Consider the following 20,875-nt stretch of genomic DNA (forward strand, 5'->3'; position numbering starts at 1 on the left):
GTAACGTGTAAGTTTTGAGAGCATCGCTCAGTGTCTGTCCAGTCGGTAACACCCTGCCCTCAGTACATAAACTAACCCTACTGCTGTTCCTAATTTCAAGACCACGTGACGGTGGGAGTGAGTGAAGTTTAAATTCCCTTTCAGAGAGGCAGCTCAATTCATCCCCTATAAAAAATCACCCCTTTTATAGCGACATCTTATAGCACGCTAAGGTATAACTTGCCTACTTGAGGATCCCCAAGAAAGCGCGCATCTTGAGCGAGTCTCATCCTGAGGTTCACACACACAGAAAGTGCGTCAAGATCAGTGAGGTCGAGGTAAGACCAATTATTTTCAATCACGTGTGATAACTGTAGGTAATACATGGCTTTCAGCAAATAATTCATGCCTAAAATTATTATTCCTCACGAGAATATTTCGTGCTTCCATCCTGAAGGGATACGCCGGCTTTAGGCTATTTAGTTGTGAAATATGACTAACTTTAAGCTATTTATTTTCGCTCTAATCTATGACAACTTGTCGGAAACAATGGAGTAATTAGATTAGCACCTTTACGAAAAAATTCTAGAATTCATTTTTATGAGATTACCTTACAATTAATGACGTGAGCATCTAGGCCTTATTTAATGTTTAGATTTCTGTCAAACAAACGTAACGCCTTTTTAACGGTATAGCCTTTTCGATTTCAATATATAGGCCTAAGTCTAGAGTATTGTAGAGTCTGATGCATCAAATAAAGCAGATGGGCCTTCACGTGAACATTTTGACATTTAGCTAACGTGAAGTATAGCCTACATTAAATAAGCTACACTTGTTGCGGATACATTGCATTCACTAAAATATGACTAAATGTTTGATCAGAGATTATATTTACAGCAGTATTTTATGGAAAGATGATTCTCATTATTTGACAGCAAACAGCGAAGAGACATCCTACAGAGGAAAAACATGTGAAAATAAATACCGACAATATATTCAATATAGAATGTAAATTACATTATAAATATACCTACATTGTAAATATACCTACATTATAGTCTGTTCTATTATGATTATTATTGGTGTTATTATTAATATTAGCCTACTGTAGGCCTATATTAATTATTATAGTATGTCTGTTTTGAAGGATAAGCTACACCTAAAAGCTTGAACGAAGCTATAACATTTATTTTAGATTTTTTTATAAGCACCAGGTTACATGATTTAATTAATTAAACAAATATATTTAATCACACATTGTGTCAAACTTTTTGGGCTGAAATTCAGGAAGATGGACTGTACATATTAACCTTTAAAATAAACCAAACACGTGTGTCCAGACGAAAGAACATATAAAATAGGCCTGTGTGGTCCCGAATTGCTATCACTGTAGCCAATGAGGCTAAAACAAACAAACCTAGCCGATATCATCCACCCATGACCGAGGCCTATCTCCTAAAACCGTCTTTCCTTATTCCTGCGTTTATTCTCATTGATAACATGACCTGCTTGGAAAATTACACTGGCGAGAATGACAAACGGGTCTGAGAAGGACATATTCTGGCTGTTGCCATTCATTTGGTCATGTCACCAGTAGATATAAGTCAAGGCTCCCACGGCCCTCGAACTTCTCCAGGTGATTTATTGATCTTTCAGCCTCGTGCTTCGACCCATTTACTCTAAAACCGCAACCATATTTCACTGGAAATGTTTAAACGAAATTCTCAGCAGATTTCAAATTCAAACATGCGAGCCTATAAGCGGAACAAATATGCTAAAAAATGGAACAATGTTAAACTGTGAAATTGATAGAAAGCTCATGACACATAAAGCCGGACAAAATGACATGTTAAAGACATGGATAACGTTCAGCCTGTTTTTGCCCGAGCATAAATGGGTGATCGTTTAATTAGAAGCAGTTTTGGCTAACTTGAAATCTTGAGTAATGATCTTGTTCTTCAAACAATGTTTCATCTCCGTTAACACATTTATCACATCATTGAATAAAGATCGGATGCATGGCTTGATCAGCCTTCGGGTGGATCTGGTATAATGTGTGATGCGGTGAATCTTTTAGCATATTGTGTGATGTGATGATTTTATTTTTTGGGGAGAAAATGTCTTGGAATTGCTAATACATCAATAGCCTATACAACAGTAAAATAACTATGAAATAGAAAAAAATATTTCTGAATAAAAAATCTTACATAATGACTGGTAAAATGAATTGGTATAAAGCTTATCTCAGATCATGATGTAAGAATATTAAAATTAATTATATTTAGCCTATGATCTTCAGTCTTCTTCAGCGGTCACTTTGCTGTCTGAGATGTTTTCCTCTGTATTTCTAATTAAAAAAAACAACAACCAAAAAACAAAACAAAAACACCACTCAATTGTTGTCTAAAATGCTTGGCGTGATGGCAATGACAGCAGTTCTACACTAAAAGTAGACCAATAGACATTAATTATTCACGTAAATTCTAAACGACTTAAAATATGATTTTTAAGTTCTTTTGGGGGGTGGGAAGTAAAGCTGAATTTCCATAATTTAAAAATCTTTATTATAAAAGGCAAGTCTGGATAGGGAACTAGCCCAAAATAAAAAATTACCGTTCAACATAACAAAAAAACAAAACAAAAAACTATTTAAAACATTTTTTAAAAATCATCACAGAGGACAGGAAACTTAATTTCCCCAATTTAGAGAAAATAAAATAAAATAAATTCATAGGCTATTCTTTTTTGTCCCCATCCTTGAGGTAGCTATTTTGAATAGGCTACTGCATGTTAAACTATTGCTGTGGGGGAGAGAATGAGGAGACGAGTCTACCAGTCATGTTTAACGATGAGTAGACTTGCTTTCCTCGTGAGAGGACCGTTGGTTTGAGTCAACCCTGCGCATCGGGTTGTTTGGGGTTTGGTGTTATTGAGAGCAACGTCAGCGATGAGGCGCGGGGGGAAGGAGGGAATGAGTGAATGAGCCAAGATATTCACCCCAGTGTTTTAACAATTCAAGCTGCCCTGTGGATAGTCGGTGTTTCCTAGAAAACATCACGTAGTGACCATTTGCCTCTGAGACGAGCACTCGCCGGTGTTAGCACTCGGCTCGCGGCGCTATATGAACAGAAGCAGACTCTGCCGGGGAAGAGAGAATTGAGACAGCTCAGTCTGCTCATGAGGATGCTGAACAGATACTAGTGCACTGGACTCAACGCCACACCGGGACCTAGCCTCCTGCTGTAATGTCGCAGTGGACAGATTATTGCGGTTTGGAATGATATGGAGCATTTCAGAACATAATATTTTATGAGGTAACATTACATTTGTTCTCAGTAGGTCATTTCACGCTACTCTGAAATCCGTGTGGCGAACCGAACCTCCTCTTATATGTGCATGGAGGTCGGTAATGCGATTAGACGCAGTTGATCTATCCTTCTTTATCAAATTAAGTGATCAACGAGAAGGCGTCAGTCCTTCATAAATAAAACCATGGCTATAGGATTTTTATTTAACAATATCTGAACAGCTTGTGATGTAAACAATCTGAAGTTCCTATAGTATAGGCTACTGTAGCCTTTGTAAACTGTGTAGCCTTTTTATTGTATTATTATGCCGCTTAAAATACCATTTATTTGTAGGCTACTATACTTGCCTATGTACTGCTTATGAATGTAATTTTGTACAACATTTGATGTAGGATGCTTTTGCATTATAGGCTACTGCGTGTTAATGTGATTTATCTCAAAAGAAAGCACTGCGGCCTGTACGTGCATGCTCGCTTAATATTTTCAATGAATTGTCGGGAGCACATATTTTATCTGATGATGCAGTTACTTTTGATCTTGTTCGTGTCAATCCCTGATCTATCATTTTGCCCGAATGAATGGAGTAGACCTAAAGGCCTTAAAGCAGCAGCTTAATTCATTCGGATGGCGATAGCATAGTTCTTCGTAAACAATAAAATGACAAATTTCTTAATATTTAAAATTGATATGCAAAATAAAATGTATATATATATATATATATATTTTTTTTTTGATAATCGGAAATAAATAGAAGCGTGACAAATGCAAAAGAACAAAAATATTCACACATATACCTATCATACAGTATTTAAACTACAGACATTTTATTTAAAAAAAAAAAAAAAATCATGTTTAAATAATATATTTTATTTTAAGCTGGTTAAATGCACTTTTAGTTTTTTTGGGGGGGAGGTAGGACTTAAAAAATTAATTAAATTAAATCAAATCAAGAAAATCAAATTAATCAAATCAAGAAAAACAGGCCTATTATTACACAGACTGATTTATTCAATAGGGCCTAGGCTATATAAATAATAATATCTTTGATTAATAACAAATGCACCATTAGTTGCACTCTTTTATATCACAACGAAAATGCAAAGCACATCTAAAATATAATTATTACATTGACAGATAGCAAGAATTAGCCTATAAAAATTATAAAAATCTTACACCTTTTAGAAAAGGAAACTACAGTATATTCAACTGAATCATTTGTGTTAACCCAATTCTTAATATTTATTGTTTTTATTTTTGTTGTTGTTCAGCTGTCAAATCCTATTTAATTCAAATGGTTAAAGGACACCTGAAGGGGGCAAGCACATTTCCAGCATTTTTCATTTTCTCACTGTGTTTGTCAATATGACAGTATTCAAGCAGTCATGGGATAACAGCCCACAAATGCTAAAAATAAATGTTCTAATTAGAATATAATGGTCTGATGCCTTTTTAAGTCCCAAAACAATTTTGGCCTTAGAAAACCATCTACAGGTGCTTTAAAGAACTCAGAAATCAATGCACAAATCTTAGGAACCAAAGTGATTTGTAATCGCCAAAGAATATAACTAACTTAAGAACCCTACAGCCAAAATGGTTCAAGTGTACTTTACTAAACCTAATGTGCTGCAAAGTATCACTGAAGAAATATAGCAGAATGTCACCATACCTAGGAAGGAAAACATGCTGTGTTAGAAGTGAACAGGCCTGTTCTCTAACACGCATTGTTTCCACTCTGGTACAGAATAAAATGGAAGATCAAATCATACTGGGCCGCTATTATAAAGTGCATCAAAACGGTATAAAACACCCCCCTCCCCCTCCCAGGCACGATATTATTCCAGGTTTCCAAAAAAGTATTTCAATGAACTGGGTGAATCTGACCACAAAATCATGGCTATATAGAATATGGTGCAGTCCATCCTCAAACAATTGTATTATTATTACTTTTTGAAAATTTTATAAGAAGCGATAAGTCAAAATTTGGTTGGTGTCGAACATTTTGGACAACACACTGTAAATAGCCAGCGAACCCCCGTGTGCACACAGCAGTATCTGCCAGGAATAGTTTAGCGGATTATATGTCTGGGGTGACAGAGATGTAAACAGATCTCTCGCTCACTGGGCTTAGTTAAACAGTGTAAGTGAAAGGCACATTTTGGACTGGAAAAGTCCAGGGTTGACTTGCTGTAGCCTCACTGTGCCTGTCAGACTTTATCTTTATTAGCTTTGGCAAATGCCTGCCCGAGTTTACACGGAATCCCGCTCTTCTCCTTTTATCTGAAGGGCGCACACTCACATTGTTTACATGCGTGAGATTAGGAGCGGGTGGGAGGAGGTGGCTTTCACCATGAGAGCGGTTTGGTGTCCGCCGTGCAGATAGGCAGCATTCTGGAGGCAGTGTGTTGCACTACAGTAATGAGACATACCTTTGGTGTGATGTCTGAGCGTGAGCAGAGAAGGGGCGTGAGAGCGGGGCTAAGTTTGTGACCTCTCTTAATGGAATCAGCAGTGTTTAGCACGCTTCCATAAAACCGAGGTGCCCGAATGCTGGAAGTGTAAATATTTAATCTTGCGATACTTCAGAACAAACGGATCTCGACCCTTTTCCTTGAAATGAATTGGCCAGGCCATGTTATGAGGACAGACTTTCCCTCACGAAATGTAAATGTTAATGTACGTTATTTCTCAAATTTTGCAGCCCATGTCTTGTCCCTCTCTGTGTATAATCAATTAGAGCAGGCTAAGAGAGAACAAAGAGGAACTATGGCATCTGTGGTATTTTCATTATACATATATCATTAGGTTTTTAGCTTGTGTTAAAAACACGGCATGAGTTTAGTTTTTTTCCGTTGGCTCGTTTTCTAATTTTTTAAGACACTAAAAAATATATAATTTATTAGCATCATAATCTCAAAGTATATTTTATGGTTTTCTATTTTTCATTTTATATGATTTCTTTTTCCAAAAAAGTGGAAAACCCCCGGTTTTAATTAGATATAATCTGAAATAATTTGTCCTATTCTGAAAGTTACATTGCGTAGCCATCATTAAACTAATATTTCTGTGATTTTACAGAAATGCTACAGGAGAAGGCCTCAGCTGTGGCTGATGAAGGTATGACCGTGGCCCAGTTGGGTGGGCGTCCTGAGCTTGCCAGTGATTCCTCACATTTGGGCCTGCCTACAACTCCCAGCATTCCCCAGAACAATGAGCCTGACAAGGTAGCCAATCACTTGGATCCTTTTAATGAGTCCTGACTTGTAGATCTTCACCTCTGCGATGAGATGTAATGTAACATAACAAAGATTTAATGATCAAAAAAAGATAAAAATGAATTATTTTAGTAAATAATAAAATTGTTAATTTCATATTTTTCTCTTTTCATTTGACCAATATTAATAGCCATTTTTCCATTAACAACGACTCATTATCATTTCTCTTTTTTGTGCCTGTACTTTCAGAACATTGAAAACATCAAAGTGGTTCTTCACGACAGGGAACTATGGAAGAAGTTCCATGAGGCCGGAACCGAGATGATCATCACCAAAGCAGGCAGGCAAGAAGAGCGTCATTTCCATCCACCCGATTTTAGACTTTAACACACACACAAACAGAGAGAAAAGTGGTGTTGCAACAGGGAAGCGAAAACATAACAAGGCCATCTCGCTTCTAGTAAGAAATGCAAATGTGAAACCTTGTTTTACCAAGAGGCTCAGTCGCATGAAAAGATGAAGTGCTTTTAATAGAATATTTATAAAATATTATGTGACCAAGGGAAAGCAAGGCTGAATTCCTGTGCATACAAATATCTAATTGAAAACACAAACGGCTGCCCCGTGTGTTAGATTTAATGTGCCCTGTGGATTAAGAGCAGGACCCTGGATATTAAGCAGAGAATGAGTCAATGCTCTCTGCCAGTCTTAGCCAGCAGTTTCTCAGCGCTTCTCTGTGGAAAATGCAAAAGGTCACCACCATTTTTCTTTAATGCTGTAACATTGTGAGGGATGGGCTTCCCCCTGTCCAACTGATAAAGTGCTCCGAGAAGCCTTAAACCCTTTGAAGAGCAAAGCACTGTTCAGTCAGACAGCTGTGCACAGAACAGGAGACTGTACTTCCACATAGTTCCAACAACAGATGGGCTCATTTCATTTTACATACTTTAGTGTATAATGGACACCAGGCTCTGTTAAAGATGCTCAATATGTCAATCGAGCCATGCAGTAGGAAGAGCTTTTAACGGTTTCATTTTATTTTGGGGGATATGACTTGTAGGATATTAGACAGCCATTCACTGAATTGTAAATCTTGAGAAAACTCACCAGGTTTCTTCACGATGGGTCCCATTACACAAAATTGGGGCCAATTTCATGCAATGATTCTCAACGTAGTCTTGTGTTACATAGCAGGCTTCAGCCATGTCTGCACGGTATATGCAGTTTGACAGTATAGGTTTACGCTAAAGAAGAATGCACTCTTACATACAATTCATTGGGTCTGCTAGTAACAAAAATGGCATTTGACAGCATTTTGCTTCTGTGAATGCACAAATAAGTCGAAAATCCAAAGAATGATATCATTGAAAAAAATGTATGTCATACCTGAAGACTATAGCAGTTGTTATAATCAAAAAGAGATTTAGTTTAGCATGAACATTGAAAAACAATCCCCCAGTCATGCGACTAGCACTACTTGCTACGCAGAGAAAGTGGGTCATACATAGTGTTAAAGAAATATTCTTGCTTCGGTTCAAGTTAAGCATAGTCAACAAAAGCATTTGTGGTATAATGTTGATTACTATGAAAAGTAATCCCCTCCTTTAAAAAAAAGCCATAATCTAGGTTACAGGGATGCACTTAGTGTAAAAGTAAATGTGGCCCAATTTGTAAACATTAAAATGCTCAGTTTCAATAGTTTAGCCACTAAACATAAACACAATGTGTGTTAACATAACTTTAGTTTAAAAAAAAAAAATGCTAACTAACCTTTTCTGTGTAAAGTTATATCCAATTTAAGAACTTAGTTGACGACGTAACGGCTCTAACCCTAACATTTCTCTAAAAGTGATTTGCAGCTCAAAAAAATGATTTATGCGCATCAATAAAATGACAGACTTCATATTTCTGCTTTTAAATCCTTTCATAAATTGGACTTATGTACTTCCAAGGTAAGTGATTCATCGTAGCCTAGATTTTTGCAAGTCAAATTTCACAAGCCACTTTTTTTTTTTGTGGTAATCAACATTATGCTACAAATGCTGTCGACTGAGCTTGACTTGTATTGAACCCAAAATATTTCTTGGAGGAAAAAATTGAGGTGAAACTGAGCTGAACTCTGCTACAACAACTCATCTTGTTATTGTGCACATCTGTGGCCCTGTACTAAGCACTAAACATGACTATTGAAAGCAGCCGGCTGGTGTTACTTGTACACAGCCCGTCAGAGTAAGCATCAGCGAGGCTGATGAGTGAAGCATGGTGCCCTGTTCGATCACATCTCCCAGGCCCTAAAGGACCCCACTTGCTTTATCATCTAGCTTCTTTTGATCTAGGCACTCTTCAGATAGCATGAATCACTGAAAGAGCAGGCGCGCGTGAACGCTAAAAGAAACAGCTGCCATAATGCACATGCTGACACCGATATGATACACTTTCATACTTGCCATTTCTCACTGTCGTCCTTACACATATACACTGAAGCACAGGCCCACCCATAAACAGTGCTTTTACTAAGATAACTAAGAAAATTAACCATATCACTTGAAAGAAATTTCACTCCCATAGATATTGTCAGGATATCTAAAACTTGACATGTAATAATATACCAAAAAAATGAAATACAATTGTCATCATTTATTCACGCTCATATCATTCCAAGCCTGTATGACTTTCTTCTGCGGAACACACACACACAAAGATATTTGGAAGAAACAACCACTGAAAAAAAAAAAAAGAATGAAAAAACCTGCAACATTTTTCATAAAATATCTTCTTTTTTTTGCTCCACAGAAGAAAGTCATATGCAATGACATGAGGGTGAATAAATGATTACAGAATTTACATTTTTGGGTGATCTATCCCTTCAAGCAACAAGACGCCGTTTATACAGTAAAGTAAATGGTGCACACAGCTGTTCCCATGCCAAGGACAGCGCTCCAACATGACTACCTACAGCAACAGAATACAGTTACAGAGCCACTGTAAGACCCCTTTAGACATGTGCAATGTGATCTACTGTGGCAGCCATTATGTCAAAGTATTGCATAAATGGAAAGAGCATTACACATCCCTCAGGTGTTTACATGTGAGTCTTGAGTAAATGCGTTTTACTCAAGATTTATTACATCCTCACTGTTAGTACTGTAAATACTGGTTAATTTTTCCTAACTGTATTTTCTTAACATGAATAATTTATTTTAGATATATTTACATTTTGAAAATGTCTAAATGTTCAGTTGGCCTACATAAAAGTACATACAAGAACTCTTGTGATGTTTAATGTAATACTAAGGTAACATTTTACAGTAGGTTTAATTTAATGCAAGAAGTTACATGTTAATAATAATAATGATTATTTTGTTAATTATTAGTTACCTGTGATGCGTGATTTATGATTTAGATTTAAAAAATACAATTAGAATAAAAACAAAATTACAATTGTATTGTTAGTTCATGATACCAATGGCATTGACTAATGTTACCAAATCTAACCTTCTTGTTCTTAGTGTCGAAACAATGTCAGAACCAAAAATGAAACAAGATTTTGTCAATTTGTTGAATTACTGACAGAAGAATAGGGAAATACATCATCATCCGAGCGTAGCCTGGTGGAAAGGTTTGTTTAAGATGTTCCTGATGGCTTAAAGCACCTCTTTACCAGTGTCTTGCCCAGTGTGATTTACATTGATTGGATTGCAGGCCTGGGCCAGACATAGAGCTCTTCCTCTGGGTATTAGAGCTAGTGCTTTCAGGCTAGTGCTTACACAGTGCAGGCCTAAGCAGTTGTGCATTTGCAAATGCAATGAAATGATTCAGCTCAGGCCACATTTATTTGCCGTAATAAATGTATGACTGCTGGTGGAACCCTCCCCCCCCCAAAAAAGTAATGCACTGCAGTGGAACTTTTCTGGAGGAGTGGGGTGGTGCAATGAGGCTGTTTAGCTGCCCGCTGTTTAAAAGACCTGCCATTAAAAAAGCACTCAGAGTTTATAAGGGGAATCAATCTTTTTGCAACTTTGGGATTTTACATGCAAAGAGGTTACTCAAGGTAGCTCTATTGATTTGTTTTATGACTGCGTCTGCTATATTAGCATATTCTGTCTGTCATCTCAGCTTCTCCTGTATCTGAACAAAATGGAGATCCCACATTTTATAGAGCGGCTCTTTCAAAACAGAGTCAATCCCTAAAAATATATATCTGCCCCAAAGCAAATCAGTACCAGGTACAGATCATGACTCCTTATATGGGCTTGTTGAGGATAACAGTTACATTTTATGCTTTAGGTTTTATGAATTTTTGAAGCGTAACCTTTTATGGTAGAGCCGTTTGTGTGAGATGTTTTGCAGAGCTGTCTGGGGATGCTTGAGCACGCAGCCTTCTTGGAGATTTAAGTGACCTTTTGTGCCTCTTAAACAACTAATCTGTCCTAAAAACAGGTTAAGCTGTTATCTGATCACTAATCGTGTACTCATCCGCCCAAAACAAACACTTCCCGTGATTCTCTTGCACTTAAGGCCTGTTAAAACCCTCGAAAGAGCCGATAAGACGGTCTCATCCATGCTTACTGTCAGTGCTCAGCTGTTGCATACGCAACCCGGCCCTAAGTCATTCGGAGGAAAAAGCTGTTCCTGTAGTGAGCAATAAAGACGGCATTGAGATACCTGAATGACACAAATGGGATAAGCCTGCGTAGATGCGATTGAAAGAGAATGACCTCTCTGAGCACAAAAGCGCATTAACACCAAGTTTTTAAGTTAGATCTAAATGGCATTTAGGGACAAAAGCACAGTAGTAAGTGAATAAAAAACAACTTGGTTGCAGTTATAATAAAATAAAATAAGATTAGTAAAATGAAATAAAGTACTAAACTAATTAATAAACTTATTTCTCACCATGTACAATACCTGAAGAGATAAAGCTCTATGAAGCTTTTCTATGTATTTCAATGGTAAGGCACTATTTTAAACCCTGATGATATCATTTGCACTCTCTTTAGGCGGATGTTCCCCAGCTACAAAGTTAAAGTCACAGGAATGAACCCAAAAACCAAATACATCCTATTAACTGACATCATTCCAGCTGATGACCATCGGTACAAGTTCTGTGACAACAAGTGGTGAGTTTAACGTCCCTCTGTCCATCTTTAACGTTTCTGCAGAAGACGACATTCATTCTGACTCACAACAGCATAATTAGAATGAACACATTCTGGAAAGTTGTTTAAGGATACTCTAAGCCTTTGGAATTCAGCTGTAACATGCAATAGCAAATGTGACCGTATCAGAACAGTGACCGTTCGCTTGAGGCATCTGGACAAACACTTATCCAGATTACATTGCAAAGAAACAAAAATGAGTATGTTTTATATTCTGCTGTCTCCTCCAATCTATGTTCCTTAATTTGTTGGCATGAGTGGAAAAATGCCGCAATCCATATCCACAGTACAGATGCACACTTTTTAACACACTAAAAGGAAATTGCTGATAAAGTATAATAATTATTATTAATATTAAAATTAAATTGTATTATTTTTTATAATTATACTGTCAGTAATGATTGTCAAAAGTTTACTAATACTTTGCGATACTGAATATAATGTTGGTAAATAATTAAATCCCATCACAAAAAGACTGCATTGGCCTCGTTTCCAACACTTTTCTTAAATTATAATTCATCCTATTAAACACTTTTGCAAAGGCCAGCACTGAAGGAAACTCAAATTAATTATTTATAAGCAAACAATATGCAGTCTATATCAGTTTATCCATGCAATGCTAGTTCTGGCTGTGGATTGTCATTAGCACACAGTTAATAACTGTAGGCCACAGCAGGCAGTCTGTCAAAACCAATGGGCTTAAAACAGCTGGTTATGCATGCTGTCCTCTTTTTGACCCTGTACCTCTGGCAATGCCACTAGATATAGGCTCTCTTCACCATGCAACCATCGGCACCACAAAAGGTCAGATCTGCATGTATCCAGCATGGAAAAAAACTCAACAAAATAACGACGGCATGCAAATCTCAATGAATGGCATGTTTTGTCACGAGAACGAGCATTTTATGAGCATTTTTCAAAATCTGTGGGATAGACAGGAATTCCACCATTTGCCAGCATTGGTTCTGGAGATCTTCAGCGACACCTTCAAGGCACACAATTAGCAGTGATGTTTCGGTCAAAGCAGCCACCAGTCTTTGGGAAGTATTCCCAAAATGTTTTGGACATTCACCACTCGTGCTCTGATCATTAATGCGCAGATGTTCTGCATAAAGCCTTTCTGTAGCCTGCTGCTATATCCTATTTTCGTGACACTGAAGAACAGTTTTCCTTTTAAAAGCGCTATGGCATGATGTCAGAGGTGCTGGAAAGCTATGTACTAAAAGAAACTCTGGAGGACTGAGCCTAATTCACCACACCAAACCAACAACTGTAAGCTATAGGTCTTTTGCAAATGTTGCTAGTGCCTTTTCGTGTCAAAAAACTAAAAAATGCTCTTGTTCTTCTTCATAGGATGGTGGCAGGAAAAGCAGAGCCTGCCATGCCTGGAAGACTCTACGTCCACCCAGACTCTCCTGCAACAGGGGCCCACTGGATGAGACAGCTGGTCTCCTTTCAAAAGCTGAAGCTCACAAACAACCACCTTGATCCTTTCGGGCATGTGAGTGTCCAAAATCTGAGATTATATATTAAAATCTGCGATTTGCAGTGTGCAAAGAAGAGAGACTTACAAGGTAGACTAGGTGATACACAATTTTTGCTTATTAAGTGGAATTAATAGTGTGGAAACATCTTTTTTTATACTAGGTTATCGGGGGGAAAAGTAGTGCAGGGGGTTTGTTCAATCCATCAGTGTTTGAATGGATAGAGGCAGAACTGAATGCAAAAGAAAATAAACAATACCGTTTAAGTGGACAAAATAATTAAAGAAATATTTATTTTCACCAGAAGATTTAGTAATGACATTTAATAAAAAATTACGTGATCCAATTTTTTGGGATGAATGGATGAATTGGTGTAATGGAATGGAAAATACATCTTATTGATCATTAAGATTTATTTAGAAAATAGATAAGGTGATTTTCTATTTCATACTGACTTTAAATGTAGATATTAGACTGATTCTCACTGAAAATGAAAACTGTGCTATTGATTAAGAACATAAAAAGCCTTTCTGTTATAAATAAACTGAATTGGCCACAGCCCACAGGAAGTTGAACTAGAATGACAGAATGTGGGATTTACTGAATTGCAATTCAAAGAACAGGTAATACAATTCTTGGAAACTTTTCTTTTCCCCGACATTGACGGAAATTTCCTTCATTTGTGAGACAGCGCTTCCCCGCCATTGACGGAATATTCCGGCTTTCCGTGTTTTCACTGTTATATAGTGTGGGGGGGGGGGGGGGGGGGGGGACTCTTCATCTTCTGAAAGAGTACTGAATCTCCTGATCAAAACACAGATGAAGGTGCAGAAACAGGCGATATCATATTTAATTATGCATATGTAAAAAAAAACCCGCAATCATCAATATTAAACAGCATGCAAATCAAAACTGCCAAATGTTACTAAAACGAAATGACCCATTCAGTTCTATAGGACTGTGCAAGCATTAGGGGTGTTGATGGACTCAATCTACTCCATGTTTTGATCATCTGACAAAAACGTGATTTTCTCAGCTTTTTGCTCAAAATGTTGCTCACCCATATTCAAGTGTGATAAAAAAAAAGAATGCTCAAAGCTATATTAAAACCTTTTTTTTTTTTTTTTTTAAAGCAGAGTCTGTTATTTTGATATATTGCATATTCAGATATTCATAGAGCAAAACATTAATGAAATCTTTGTAAAAATGCTCAAAAACGCTGGCAAAAACAACAACAACAAAAAAAACTTTTCCATAACATATTTCCATAAATCTGTCTGTAAGACTTTTTTAAACATTCAAGCAAGGCTGTCAAGCCAACAAGTTTAAAATTTAAAATTTCTTGTGAAAAATTACATTTACACAATTTCATTTTGTAAACTTCCTTAAAATTAAATTTGACTTGCAAGGTCCGGTTTGTCCGGTTTGGTTCAGAATGAATACACCTCATGTGAGAGCTATGGTAAGGGTCATCTTGAGAGTCTCCTACTTTCTAAAGAGAAGAGAAACAGTGGAGCAGAGGAGTCTGACCATGGCAGCGCTGCCCAAAGGAGCCTGTGGACCTAGCTTGTCTGATGCAATAACATCAGAAACAAGCTCATTAGGTTCATAACCTGTCAGAACGACACAAAGTTGGCCTGTCAGGATTAGTTGAATGCCTAGGAAGTGATAAGGGCGAGTAATGAGCAGGGAAAGAGGTTCCTAAGCTCTGCTGACGCCCACAACAGCAGGGACACCACGGCTGGCTGAGAGCCCCAACACAGGCCACCACTGCAGCCATGCTAGTGCACAACACCAGCCACAGTCAAAACACTAAAGCTATATCCACAGATATTACAATTGTGCTGATAATTAGTTTTAATGGTATGACCGAAAACCAATACATGGCAGATATAAGTTTTTGGTCACACTTAAGATCAGGGTCCAATTCTCACTATTACGACTTTTGCATCAATAAACTCCTAATTACTGCGTATTAATAGTTAAACAGCCAATATCCTTGTAATATGCATGCTAATAAGCAACTAGTTAATAGTGAGAATTGGACCCTAAACTTAAGTTTTACCTTCTTTTTTTTTTCTTTTTAATATATAAAGGAAGTCATATATATATATACAGTTTATAAACAGTTCTTAGCTTTCAGCAATATTATTGATTTGACTGCACTGACACTATTGGGTGAGAACTGAACTGAGCTGGAAGATAACATCACTGTTTTCTGCAGAGCTGCTTTATACTGTAAATGAATTAATTTCATAATTTACCAATTTCAGTTATTGAACCAAACTAAATCAACATAAATGAATTCTGTTTTCATCACTGATCATTATTTTCCTGTTTTTCACTGTAAATCTGCTTAGATACGCATTAAAGCGATATATGAATAAAGTTGACTTGACTACCTTTCAAAAGTAAAAAAATATATTTTAATATGTTTATATAGATAAATAGATTTATAATGTCACAAAAGATGTATGTTAAAAAGGCTGTTTCTATTCGTCAATTAATTCTGAAAAAAAGTATCAGGTTTCTTCCACAAAAATATTAAGTAGCAAAATCTGTTTTCAAAATTGATAATATAATTTTCTGATAATAGATTTCTGATGGATCATGTGCCACTGAAGGCTGTAGTAATGCTGAAAATTCAGCATTGTCATCACAGGAATACATTATAAAATGAATTATACTTTCAAAATATATTGAAATAGAAAACAGTTATTTTCATCACATGACCAAATTATTGTGATTTATTGATGTCTTCACTTCACCAAGCTTTGATTACTTTTGCTACACCACTGACCGCACAGACACCCAACACCCACAGATATTTATAAGCAACTTGCTGTGGACTGAACGCACAGGAATTTTTCCAATGCAAGGCAATCTAGCTGTAAGGTCACATGACACAATCCCCAAAAATAGATCTTACACTGAAAGAAAACGGAGATGAAAGGCAGCCTCGGAGTCGGCATTGATCTGACAAAGGTGCTTGATTAATATACTTGGACAGCACACATCTCTATATCTGAATCATCAATGCAGTTTGCATCACATGGTATTACCTCAAGACGCCAGCCAGCCAACCAGGCAAAGGTCACATGTGTCTGCACTCACCAAATGAAGCGCACAAACCATTCATTTGGCTGAGGCTACCGTCTGTGTCTGTGATGGGGGGGATTGACCTGGGGTTGCCCTCTGTGCACTAGTGCTCCTAACTCCTCTTCTAAAAGTGCAGCAACGAGGAGAGCGGCCTTACTCTGTGTCTGGGAGTCGACATAACAAAGGGAAAGGCCCTGATGCTCATTGGCCCTGACAGATCTGTGTTGGGGATGACCCTAACTAAACGCTTCACTGAACACCAGACACATGGACACACTGAGCAGACTGGTGCTGCTAGAACACTATGATCAAACACACATACACAAAGGATCCAGTTGGATTACTTGCATAAAACACAGAACAAAACCTCTTGACGTGTGTATTGATGCGGTCACATTAACATGTACTGTACATCAACAGCTTCATTATGATCAATGTACAGTTTTATACATTTGGATATTTTCTGAAAATGTTAATCAGATCATTCATACAGGTTTTCATACTGTATGCGCAGCTTTAGAAATGTAGACAATAATGAATCTATAAATATAATATATTAAAGAAAAAAATTCTCAATTGATTTGATCAAATAATGCATCTGCCGCCTGTGTGAGCATACACTTTTTTCTAAAACATAAAAAAAAAATACTACAACCCCAAACTTTTAAATGTAAAATTTTGCCTAAATAAAAATAAAATATTATAATATAATATAAATATAAAATAAAAATGTAATATTTTAGTTGATATTTGTAATGTAATATAAAATTAAATATATTCCAATTATCAATTATTTTAAAATAAATATTTATATCACAAATATTTGTATGGCTATATTTTAATATTTTATAGAGCTCAATAAATCAAATTCAACCCATTAATTCAATTTTCTGTAAGGTTTCGTTAACATTTGTATGTCTCTAAAGTTGTTCACACGTAAAGTGCTGTCAGTCTGTTAATAATGTAAATTTCAAAAGTATGAAATGTACTAGAACCAAACTTTACATGCAAATACATATGATTACAAATGAGATTATTACATTTTCATATGCAAAATAATGTAAAATTTCTCTTTCTCAATCTATCCTAATGTAGGCTTGCATTTCTGTTCACAGATCATCTTGAACTCAATGCACAAATACCAGCCCAGGTTACACATTGTGAAAGCTGATGAGAACAATGCCTTTGGCTCTAAGAACACAGCCTACTGTACTCATGTCTTCCATGAGACCGCTTTCATCTCCGTTACATCCTATCAGAACCATAAGGTACCATTAGAATCTGCCCATTACACAATAGAGTCTCACAATCACATGCAGTTATTTGTATAGCACACTACAATTGCGAACTTATGTGTTTCTTCATAGATCACCCAGTTAAAAATTGAGAACAATCCTTTTGCCAAAGGTTTCCGTGGCAGCGACGAGGGAGATTTGCGTGTGTCCAGACTTCAAGGGTAAGATTATCATCTAAAATATGCTGCATAATGTACCAAAGATCTTAGTCTTACTGATCAAGTGCCCATTTTCCTAGGAAAGATTACCCTGTGATTTCTAAGAACATGGTCCGGCAGCGGCTTATCTCATCACATGGCCATCTGTCAGGAAAACTGGGTACAGGTGTGCTGAGTAGCCACTCACAGGTGGTTTCTCACTATCAGTATGACAGTGGCGTCCCCCTACCGAATTCTGATTCCCAGGAAGCTCTCTCTCACTCCTTCCCATCTAGCAGGGAATCCAGCCTTCTTTACCACTGCTTCAAGCACAGAGGTACAGCGCTATGGCAACCACATTATTTACCAAAGACTTGTTAATCCTGACTTAAACACACAATATTGGTAGCATATCGGTTATTGGTCAATAGATATCTTCCTTTTTTTTATATAATCGATATCAGCTATGCTAATTTCCTGTATTGTTTACATTTAGATTACCTTTGCAGTCATCTAACGTTCACTAAAAGTTTACATTTAAAAGCACTAATAATTTAATAATACTGATGACTGATATAATCATCAAAATAAAATGAAAAACGTATGATGCCTAAATTCACTTAAAATGATTCAAACCAGTCATTTTAAATACTGCAAGTGAATTTAGACATCATAAATTAAAATGTATTTGTAATTTGCTGTATTTGAATGCATAACATAACATAACATAACATAACATAACATAACATAACATAACATAACATAACATAACATAACATAACATAACATAACATAACATAACATAACATAACATAACATAACATAACATAACATAACATAAACAACACCAATAAGATTATCGGCATGGGTGCATTGCTAATCCTGATCAATTATTATGACATGGATTTAAAGTGCAGTTTTCAAAATCTCTTGCATTTCCAAACCTTGTAGATTCAAATATGATATTTTCTTCTAGATAACACAAGACATTTGGACCTGGGATGCAAACGACCCTATCTTGACACAACAGCCTCTGCGGTTTCTGAGGAGCACTACTTCCGCTCCCCTCCTTCCTACGATCCACCTCTGCTGTCCCATCCATACTGCAGCGAGGCTTTAGGTTCTAGAGAGGCATGCATGTATGGAGGAGTGGAGGGAGAGGCAGGGGGCGCAGTGGGTACCGATGACCTCCCGGCCCCGTCACTGAACTGCAATATGTGGGCGTCAGTGCAGCCGTATCCTCGCTACGGCATGCAAACTGTGGAGTCTGTGCAATACCAGCCCTTCACTGCACACTTCAACAGCACAGCCTCCGCGGTTCCCCACCACTCATCGTCCATGCAGCGTCCACATCCAGCACCTCCCGACCTAGTCACGTTTACCACACAGCGGGTGTTGCAATCGACAGCATCATCAGCATCCTCCTCCCCCTCCGGCCCCGCCTCCCGTGACAGAGCACATTCCTCGCTGTTTCATAGGAACCCTGGGTCGCCATTACGTTCACAAAGGGATTTCACAGGCTATCCGAACCATAGCCCTACTTCAACACGGGAATCAACCTATCAGTTCCAAACAGGGCTGAGCAGTGTTGGGCCTCACTGGACAGACAGTTAAACAGCCACCGTCTACAACTATATTCCTCTGCAGCTTAGAGAAACAAACTCTCTGTGAACAGCTGCAATGAGATTATTTTTACAGCCATGATGCTAAATTGTAAAGCAAAGCCATAAATCTATTTAGCCTCATAGTATAGGAAGCCCACAATTTGTGGCACTGTATATTTATTTGAATTTGAGATATGATCAGAGTTATAGTTCATGCGCAGGTGGTGAAGCCAAGCACAAACAGCCTACTTAATGCACTGTTGTTGGCATTAAAGGGATAGTTCATCTAAAAATGAAAATGTCGTTCCAAAGCTGTTCTTCCAAAAGAAGATTTTTTTTGTTTTTTAATGGGTCAGCTGTTTTTGTTCATATACTGTAGCGAATGTCAATGGGTGTTTAATACAACATTGGATCCCATTGACTTGAAAAGATCATGAGATTATTTTTCAAAATGTTTTTTTTTTGGGGAGGAGAGTCATACAATTTTGGAATGACATGAGGGAGAGTAAATAATGACAGAAGTTTAATTTTGGGGCGAACTGTCCCTTTAAGAGGAACCTTATCGGTGCTTAATTTTTGTATATAGCACAAAATGTGTATGTGCCAACTGCATTTTGCTACACTTGGGAGACTTTTTGTATTGAGTGCAAAAAGTCAGTGGATTATATTGAGAAGTTTAGTTGTTAGTTAACCTAAACAGACTTAGTTAATGAGGCTGCCTTTTTCCTCTTGAAATGTTAGAGTGTGCAAAACATGTGCAAAGTCCAAAGATTGGTTATTTACTGGGTGTTATTAAGAGATCCTTATTATTTCCTAATATTGCAATAAAGTTTTAAACAAAAAAGGTATTTTTTCAATTATATATATATAATGTATCTGGAATTGCTAATGTATTGATGCTATGCAATTGCTACTATTTCTTTGTAATGCAATCACAACAGTGAAGCTATTCAATATTAAAACACCTCTTCCATAATCAAATGATAAAAAATATATTTGTGGTAAAAAAAATAAAAATAAATACAGACCAGACCTACAGCTCAAAATAAAGCTCACTGAGAAAATGCATCTTAGTGGTCTTAGATTGGCTCCTATACTTTTCCTCCATTTTTGTTGAACTGTATTCTAGAAATGGATTGTAGGGCCAGTTGAACAATATGTGCTATAGAAGCGAAGTGTTTGAGTTTGGCACCAATCATTGTCTGAATTAGTTTGATAAGTGCAATTCGACATCAGAAAAGCTCCTTGCAACCAGATGGAAGCCTAAAAATGATCATTAAGAAAAGAATAGAGAAGAACAGAGTTTAGGCTAGGTTGGAAAATCCTCAAGAGGTCGACAATATAAAACAGCCTTCGTGGGCAGGCAGCCACAAGTCAAATTAAAAAAGGATGGGGCATCACTGGTAAGCACTGTGGTTCTAATGAAGGAAAACAGGATGTGTTAAGGGAACTTAAAGTGGTGATTTTACTCAAACTGTCATTTAAGTTGACAAATCTGACAAAAAGAGACCGTTAATTCATCATGTAACAAATTTTCTCCATAGGAATTTCAGTTGTTTGCACACGTTGAATAAGCTGTACCTTTTTTAGTCTCTTTT

At 37.0% G+C, this 20,875-nt stretch overlaps 1 protein-coding gene across 1 annotated transcript; it reads left to right on the forward strand.

Annotated features, from left to right (window-relative positions):
• Positions 1–2,980: 2,980 nt before the first annotated feature.
• Positions 2,981–20,294, forward strand: tbx4 (T-box transcription factor 4). Its single transcript, XM_082178732.1, has 9 exons — positions 2,981–3,293; positions 6,363–6,508; positions 6,749–6,843; positions 11,500–11,619; positions 13,012–13,159; positions 17,357–17,509; positions 17,609–17,697; positions 17,775–18,010; positions 18,650–20,294. Exons 2-9 carry the CDS (start codon positions 6,365–6,367, stop codon positions 19,285–19,287), a joined length of 1,623 nt encoding a protein of 540 aa, XP_082034858.1. The 5' UTR covers positions 2,981–3,293; positions 6,363–6,364; the 3' UTR covers positions 19,288–20,294.
• The last annotated feature ends 581 nt before the right edge of the window (positions 20,295–20,875 follow it).

The sequence above is a fragment of the Leuciscus leuciscus genome (genome assembly GCF_965113295.1).
Source record: "Leuciscus leuciscus genome assembly, chromosome: 9".
Lineage (NCBI taxonomy): Eukaryota > Metazoa > Chordata > Actinopteri > Cypriniformes > Leuciscidae > Leuciscus > Leuciscus leuciscus.